Source organism: Palaemon carinicauda, chromosome 16 (genome assembly GCF_036898095.1).
Source record: "Palaemon carinicauda isolate YSFRI2023 chromosome 16, ASM3689809v2, whole genome shotgun sequence".
In the NCBI taxonomy this organism is placed as follows: domain Eukaryota; kingdom Metazoa; phylum Arthropoda; class Malacostraca; order Decapoda; family Palaemonidae; genus Palaemon; species Palaemon carinicauda.
Genome location: NC_090740.1, coordinates 29731485 through 29741022, shown reverse-complemented (window position 1 = coordinate 29741022; position 9538 = coordinate 29731485). Strand labels below are relative to the sequence as shown.

The window sequence follows — 9538 nt, the reverse complement described above, 5'->3', positions numbered from 1 at the left end:
ACTCTTCAGTATTCATGGTAAATTTCAAGTACTCATGAAGATCTCTCTCTCTCTCTCTCTCTCTCTCTCTCTCTCTCTCTCTCTCTCTCCTCATAAGGTGATTCAGATACAGAACTCCCTCATGAGGAAATATAAAACAGTCATTTAAAAAAAAAAAAAATCTAGAGTACCGTCCATCATGTTACTGTAATGGAGTCAAAATTATACAAGTAGTAAAAAAAAAACTATCAGAAAGTAATTTTCAATATCTGATATTATCGTAATCATAAATTTAAGATTAAGATTTCCTCCGAAAATCAGCATACTTTGGATTCATAAAATTGGGTGAAATATACAATTAATTGTGGGATTTACGAAATTAAAGAGATTTATGGGTCTTGACGAAGTGCTAGGGGACTACTCTCCATGAAATAATTCACAAGTGTAATGAATGTGACACAATTTTAAGCATAAGGATTATTTTCTTTATTTTAATGAAGAGGCTTTAGAGTTTCTCTTTTTAAGGTTATAACATTTTTAATAAGCATAAGTTTGGTGGATAAAATTTGAATCTATTTATCATAAATCATATTATATCTCTTCTGAATTTATATCAGCAAGCTCTGTAGAAGTCAAGTTTGACTAACAGGAAAGGTATTTAATCTCTTCCATTTTAATCAAAATAATCCCCAATTTTGCTCAATAATTTCAGGCTTATGCCATAAATCGACTAATATAACCAATTGCTATTTTTCAGATCCAGTAACTACTTTCTAGTGGCAAATTACACATTTAGAAAAAAGAGAGAAAATTCAATATTCATATATCTAACAATCCTTGCAACACTCATAGCAAATAAAATACATTCTACCTTGAAATAGCATCAGTTACTTGTCCATGCTAAAATGCTTTATGGTTGTTTAATAAAAAAAAAAATCAAAGTTCAACATACGAAGAGGCATTGACATGTACTAGATATAAATTCTGGCTGACATTGACATTTAAATGTTGCCTATAAGCAAGGACTTTTTAATCATTGTATGAGGAAGCAGAGGAACAAGGAAATGGAGATGATTTCTTGTGGAATCATTTTTTCTACAAACATATTTTAGAAAAAAAATAATTGCAAAATCTGTGCATTTACATTGAATGATTGATTGATATATTTGAGGTTTTCTGGCATCCTGACAGCTAAGGTCATTAAATGGAAATCCTATTTACTTTTCCAGTGACAACTGACTTATAAATAAATAAAAAAAAAATGGTTTACGTTCATCCAACAATATCTAAAGTATCTTGCCTCCCTTAAACTCAAAAGTTATATCACATTCCTCAAAAAGAAATTGTATAAGGCTTACATAAATTAGAGAGAGAGAGAGAGAGAGAGAGAGAGAGAGAGAGAGAGAGAGAGAGAGGTGGGGGGGGGAATAAAGCTTTCCGTTTTAACGGGACCAGCTTCCCATAGACTCTCTTTTAACAGACCACACAAGTTAAGGGCTGCTAGTGACTCAGCAGGTACAGTACACCAATAAAATCACCAATAAAAAGTATATCCACTAATATCAACTAATAGGGCCGATTAGAGATCGAACTCCCAACCCACCGAGTGTCAGTTATAGACGTTCCATCTGCACTAAGGTTTCTGCTAAATTTCATACATATTTATATATTCTTGAGACTCAGTTCTTTTTCTACATATACGGGGCAAAGAAATCCTCTCTATAGATTCATATTTTTATATTTCCTTTATAATTCATATCAACTTTACATGTTTTCGTCGGGAAATAATTTCTTGTTTATGGAAATTAAACCGTCTATTAAATTAAAAGCATACATAGTAAATCCTTTTAACGTTACAAAAAACAAAAACTTATTTTCAATGCTGGCAAATATATCAAAATTTCATAACTATAAAGAAACCAAGATGTTTATAAAACATGAAAATTGAAGACCAGTTTAAACGTTTAAAGAGGCAAGGGACAGTGACATTGCCATAGCAAGCAGGTCAATGCCCTAGAGACTAACCATGTTACATATGATCAGCGCCCAAGCCCCCTCTCCACCCAAACTACGACCAAGGAGGGCCAGGCAATGGCTGCTGATAACTCAGCAGGTAGACCTATAACGTTCCCTGAACCCCCAATCCTTAGCTCACAAGGATGGGGAGGTTGCAGTGACAAAAGGAACTAGCGAGTTTTTAGCGGGACTCGAATCCCAGACTGGTGATCACCAAGAAAGGACGCTTGCTTAGAAGTGAACGGGATTTTGTTCGTAACACGAGACCCATAAAAGCTAATATGACTACTAAAGAAGGGAAAGCCAAGATATAAGAAGAATGTGTGGTATATGTAATGTAAAATATAAGACTAAGGAAGCTCATCTTAAGCACTATAACCATGTAATACGAAGAAAGGAGGTAGAACCAATCAAGCGAGCTGCCAGTGACGGGGAGGAGGAGCGTTGGATGTGGTGAGGAAGGTTACGGGTAGAGCAGGACCTGGGGGAAGAACATACAAGGAACTGAAAAATATGGAAAAATTTCAAATAATTAGGTGGAAAGGAGAACAAGAAGACTCACAACAGCTAATTCTTTGTGTTATGTCTTAGGATTTAAGTAGTTAATTACTATTATCAATGTTTTGTTTTTATAAGCAAGATAAATCTGCGGGAAAATATCATAACTATCTCCCATTTATAATAAAGAGCAAGTGTCTGGTTTTATATATATATATATATATATATGCATATATAAACAGTAGATGTATATACTATGTGTATATATATATATATATATGTGTGTGTATATATATATATATATATATGCATATATATACATATATATATATTCATATATAAATATATATATATATATATATACATATATTTATATATGTATATATATATATATGTATATATATATATATGTATATATATATATATATATATATATATACATCTTTCTGGTCACGCTCAATGGCACTTCCGGACGTATAGGTTGCTCGGTCTGTTGATACGTGTTTCGAATCATCTTGTAACTCTTCTTCAGGACTACATTAAGTATATATATATATATATATATATGGTGTGTCAGTTTGGCCCTCTGCATGTATATCGGAAGATAAAAGGGTGATATAATTTCTATCAACAAAACAAGTAAATTGGGAATTAAAATTTATTATTTAACATTCATTAGTAATTTAGACAATTTAATAAGAAAACCTCTTAAAGCTTAGGCCTGTGATCCAAAGGAAGAAATTCTATTTTCCATATCCTCCTCCCCTAGAGAAGGAGCCTTTTCCTCCTGAGGATCCACCTCCGTGACCGCCGTTAGAGAATCCACCACTAGAGCTGTAGCCTCCAGAGGATCCTCCTCCAAATCCTCCTCCGTGACCTCCAGAAGATCCATGGCCTATGGAGCCTCCTCCATGACCACCGCTGGAGAATCCACCACTAGAACTGTAGCCTCCAGAGGATCCTCCACCAAAGGAACTTCCTCCAAATCCTCCTCCGTGACCTCCAGACGATCCATGGCTTATGGAGCCTCCTCCATGACCGCCACTGGAAAAGCCGCCTCCTGAGCCGTATCCTCCAGAGGATCCTCCGCCAAACGATCCGCCTCTAGATCCTCCATGACCGCCACCAAATCCTCCTCCTCCCCCACCTGCCTGGCAGACTGCCACAATTACAGCGCCAATGCAAACTAATAACAGCTTCTGAAAAACATATTAAGAAGAAAATCCTTGAAATATACATTTAAGAAAGGATTAATTTTCTTTTCTTAGTTCTATGCCCTTCAGATATAGAAATCTTCAACGAAATCAGAATAGAGAGATTATTCAAAGTCAATGGATATGTTACTGGGAAGCAATTACTATTGATATAAATTGCGTTGAGGCAAGTCTTAAAATTCTATATATCTCATAGGTTTAAAGAATCTAACAAAATATGATTGATTTTTTGAAGTAAAATCAAAGAAATGAAAAGGTTTTTCTCACCATGGTGTGTTTAGAGGATCTGTTGAGTCCAGATTGTGTTTCTCTCTGGATATTGTGGCTTTATATACACAGCTCACACCGATTCTTTCCTTCGTGAAGGCCGTTGATATCTGCATTTTCATGCTTCCCATAGCCAGTACAAATGGCGGTAAACATTTAAAACATTCATATTCCTAATGCCTAATCTTTCTCTATCTTTATTTGTCTTTCTCTTTTTCTTCAGGTACTGAACCTTTGATCGGGATATATAATCAACTGCAAATTATTAAAAGCTCTAGATTAACGTCTATCATACTAATTAAATGAAAGAGTGGTGAAAAAAAATATACCTCAAAGTCATATCTTCATCCTAATCCTACCATGAACATCAACATACCTAACAGGAAGTTAGCCTCTGAACATTAACACCTACTAAGGAAGTATTTTAAAGATAAGATATAACTGACACATCCATCACTATTAGAATTTTTTGTGTCTGGATAGAGTGCAAATTATAACAATCTATTATTTGATAATTTTAGATATAAATATTTAGTGCAGGATGATTTATCTTTTCCACCCAAAAATTAGTTACATTCTCATTTTAAAGCTTTAAGAATTCTTTCGCCAAATCACATATTATAGCGTAGTTCTAAGGCCTTCAACATGGAAATATCCTTAATATTTGTGGTCTCACATAAAAGACATTCACAGAGAAACAAGATCTTTGAAAAAAAGTGTTTGGCTATATAAAAACGAAATTCAACTGAATATAGTAAAATAAGTTGCTTTGTATTAAGTACATATTGTGGTCTTAGCCCTAGACTCAAATGTCACCTATAACCAGGAGCGTTAGCATTGTTGTATACGGAAATAGAAACACAAGGACATAAGAAAAGAGTTCTATAAGATCTTAGATATATATTGCTCGCCGTTTTCCTCTAGGTAATGTCGAAATTATTAGCCACAGACAAAATTTTAAATAGATTATTTATCTGTAAAGGTACTTATTGCTTCCCTTAAAGTTTTTTCGGTTGATACAGCTAGAGATAATTACTTTTGTTTTACTACAGATGTCTAAAGTATGTTGTAGTCCTCAAATCTAAATATATATATATATATATATATATGCCTATGCTTGTGAGAGAGAGAGAGAGAGAGAGAGAGAGAGAGAGAGAGAGATAAGAAACGTGGAACCCTTTTTCTTGATAAGACCATCATAATATCATATATTTTAGATCTGTGTTATCAATACTACAAATTGTGGTACAAGGATTTTGTCTTTGAGTGAAATGGTCAATGAATTCGATGTATACTGTATTTTCCTATTACCAAACGAAAGTTCCATTTTTAATAAGAGTTGAAATTGTCCAATTAGGACCGAAATATGATAAAAAATCAATAAATTATAAACATTATATTATATATACAGTGATGAATTTATTAATGAGAAAATTGAGTATTTATTTTTCCCCCCTAATAATATCCAAAATATTTTACCATCCTAAACTCAAAATTAGAATATTACTTTCCAAAAATTATTATCATAAAATACTTGCATATATAGTACATATGATGTTGGAGAGAGAGAGAGAGAGAGAGAGAGAGAGAGAGAGAGAGATTTGCAAGGAAAGTGATGTTATACTTTCCATTTAGGCCATCATACCGCCTCTCCATTAACAGATCACACAACCTATGTAGTTTTACTATTTTATCGACACATGCTTATAATTCATAACATAAATTACCCTAAAAGATTACTTTATAGTATATATTATTCTATTTTCAAATACTAGGGCCGCAAAGTATATATTTTCATTTTAACAAACATGTTATACTTCCATGTGTCGAAAAACTATAAATTAGACAATTTCGTGACAAGATTTAATTCTATCATTTCACCGTGAACTGTCAATGTTATAAATCCTCCTATAAATGTTCAGCAAATTTTTAAGTTCGATAACGTAATTCCCTCTACAGAAACAAGGAGATTTGTTTCTATCTGCTTTTACTCGTGTGAATGGTATTTAAGACAGCTGTAATTGAAACTTAAGTGCCTTATCGCAAGGAGACTTCTATACTTCTTTAAATAGCTATCTACCGGTTTTTATTCGACAAACTGGCAAACTTTGGTTTATTCATTCAAATAGTTATCTATTACTTTTTCATACATAATTCTTATATATTGATTTTATTCTCTTTTTAGTGTTATTTAGATATGTCAATAGCCCTCTAGTTTTATTGTATGTTTACATTTTGGTACAGAAGTTCACTTATACACAAACGGATAAGCTATTCATATATATATATATATATATACATACATACATACATACATATATATATGCATATTGAGAGAGAGAGAGAGAGAGAGAGAGAGAGAGAGAGAGAGAGAGAGAGAGAGAGTCTAAATAAAAGGCATAAATTGAAAGTAAATTCTATTTTTTATCACACCGTAGTACTTTAGATAAACAAATTTGCAAGAAATATTTTCCTGATTGATCTTGATAAGATATATCAAGGCTAATATCTGTAATTCAATGGAAGGTACCTTATTTCCTGTGTCCTGCACGCAGAAAGAAGAAATCCCTTCCTTCAAGTCTCCACTTCCATAACCACCTCCGAAGGACCTGACGCTGAATCCTCCATGTCCGCCACCATGTCCTCCTTCCCCTGCTAGGCATAAAGCCAAGAGGACAGCGCAAATACATACTAATAAAATTCTCTGAAAAGAAAAGATGGAGAACTATCGGTTTCGAAGTCTGTCATAATTAGTTATAAAAATTCTTGTTTTAATGATAGAAACCCTTTGAAAAGGAAAAGTTCTTTTAAAAAAAAAATAAAACCTAGGAAATGGATTTCATAATTTTGTAATTTGTGAAATTCGCTTGCTGTTATTAAGAGTTTTTAAGATTTACTATGATGCCTATCTTTCCAATTTGACATATTGATATTCCGATAATTTACGAAATGTGATTTACACTAAACTAGAGAAGAATGTTTTGATTTTGGTGTGTCCTTCTCCTAGAAGAGCTCCAAACTATAGATAAAGAGTCTCTTCTACCCTAATCAAGTGGAAAGTTGCCGCTGATATATTATAGTGGGGTAGTTACTCCTTGAGTGAAGAAGAATTGCTTGGTTACCTTTTTGTTGCCAGGCGTATGCAGAAACAGGAGAAGGTGTAAATAATAGGCCAAAGTATTATGTGTATGTATAGGCAAAGGAATAACGAACCGTGACCAGAGATGGATCCAAAGTAGTACTATCTGGTTAGTCAAAGGACTTAATAACTCTCTAGCGGTAGCATCTTAATGGTTTGCTGGTGCTTTGGCCAACTTACTACCAATATATATATATATATATATATATACATATATATATACATATATATGTGTATATATATATAATATATATATATATATATATATGTGTATATGTAAATACAAATATATATACACACACACATATATATATATATATATATATGTATATATATATACATATGTGTATATATATATATATATGTACATATATATATATATATATATATATTTATATATATACTGTATATATACATATATATACAGTATATATATATATATATATATACAGTATATATATATATATATATATACATATATAAATACAGTATATATATATATATATATGTGTGTGTGTGTGTGTGTGTGTGTGTTTTTATTAAAAAGGTCCAGAAAATTAATAAAGTAAATCAAGTAAACCGTATTTTCATCAAATGCACATATACCCACTTCACGATATAGAATGATATAAGAAACAGAGAGACAATTTATATATGACAACAAAAGGATAGCTTCAAGTTGATCTAAAAAGGGTATATTCAATGTGTAGAAGGATTGACCAGATTTAATTTCTTTCGGGTGTGTTTTTTATATTCTTCACTGGATCGGAGATTGACGTCTTGACCTTCAATGGATATCTGGCAGAAGGTCTCGCCGGATTATCTTTTTTTAATCAGATTCAAAAGGGTGTTGTTGACTATGTCAGCTTTCCATTGTGCTTAAGATAAGTTCATAGTATTTGTTTGGTTAATGATGGCCAATTCCAGAATCTTTCTCCCGTGCTGAGAGGCATTTTTAAAAAGTAAAGATGACTCATTCCACTTAATCTGAGGCTATAGATCTTTAAAGAAGTCATCTTTGACGAGACAACAATGCTGACTTCGCTGGCCATAGGTGGCCTTTCCAGTGACCTTCTAGGCCTCAGTATGTACTTATTTGCTACAGGGGGGGGGGAGAACTCCTTTCGATTTTAATAAAATTCATTTTTTACAAAAAAAAAAAATTAACTCTAACTGTGATTTTAAGGTGTATGAATGGTAAAAAAGTCAAAACGAATAATATTCACCTATGTAACAAAAGGCTATAGAATGATCCTAATATAAAAAAAAAAAAAAAAAATCGAGAATTCTGTAAACCCCACCAATTTTCGATAGCTATAGCAAAATACATATCAAATGTTTAGTTCATCAGAATATGTGATAATGTCAGTAAAAATTTAAACCTTTCATTTTTTTCTTAACAATTCTAAACACATCTAAATGTGATGATAAGCAAGAATATATATCATTTTATCAATAAAAGTTTAGTATATTCTGAGATCAGTTTCTTCAGTATTTAAATGATTTTATTGAGAGAGAGAGAGAGAGAGAGAGAGAGAGAGAGAGAGAGAGAGAGAGAGAGAGATGTCTGTATGTAGCCCTCATGAATACAAAAAAATTTCGGTGAAACAGGGCAGCTGGTTAATTTTTTAGTATAGAGGCATCTCTCTCTCTCTCTCTCTCTCTCTCTCTCTCTCTCTCTCTCTGCCTATAGAACAGGAAGTATATGTAATGGTTTCTTGCCGTTTGCCAAGGCCAGGCAAAGATGAAAATCCAAATATCAACGGCCTTCGAGAAGAAGAGAATCGATGTGAACTGTGTAGATAAAGCTACAAGTTCCTAAGAGAAAAATAATCTGGACTCAACAGATCCTCTGAACTCACCATGGTGGGAATAACTCTCTTAATTACTTTGATTGGATTCCTCAAAATCCATCATATTTCTTTAGATTCACTGAATAATAAAGAACTTAATTAGAAATAGAGATTTGTTATTCTTGCTTTAACACAATATATTTCATAACTACATTATTCAAAGGAACATACTTCCTACATTTGAATACTTTCTGTACTCAAATTTAATAAATAATCTTATCTTTCTGAGGAATAAAATTTCTAATATCTAAAACAATTATAAAAGCAGTTTATACAGGTTTTCCTATTTTTTTTTTTCAGAAGCTGTTAATAGTTTTCTTTAGCGCAGTCCTCGTAGACGTCTGCCAGGCTGGTGGGGGAGGCGGAGGATTTGGTGGTGGACACGGAGGATCTGAAAGTGGACCGTTCAGTAGAGGTTCCTCTAGAGCATACGGGTCAGTAGGTGGCTTTTCCAGTGGTGGTCAAGGATGAGGTTCCATAAGCCATGGATCACCTGGAAGTCATAGAGGAGGATTTGGAGGAAGTTCCTTTGGAGGAGGATCCTTTGGAGGCTACGACTCTAGTGGTGGATT

The 9538-nt window shown here is 33.0% G+C and overlaps 1 protein-coding gene across 1 annotated transcript; it reads right to left on the bottom strand.

The window, feature by feature from the left end:
* Positions 1 to 3236: 3236 nt before the first annotated feature.
* On the bottom strand, positions 3237 to 8165 carry LOC137655220 (uncharacterized). The gene is made up of 3 exons (XM_068389104.1): positions 8154 to 8165; positions 6505 to 6678; positions 3237 to 3692 (listed from the first exon to the last, which is right to left on the bottom strand). Exons 1-3 carry the CDS (start codon positions 8163 to 8165, stop codon positions 3237 to 3239), a joined length of 642 nt encoding a protein of 213 aa, XP_068245205.1.
* Between the last annotated feature and the right edge of the window lie 1373 nt (positions 8166 to 9538).

Bases quoted from the DNA above. Each gene is read 5' to 3' on its own strand.
- LOC137655220 (XM_068389104.1), bottom strand. The intron at 3,693-6,504 runs GTACCTTCCATT...TATGTTTTTCAG, and splicing joins TGCAGGACACAGGAAATAAG to AAGCTGTTATTAGTTTGCAT.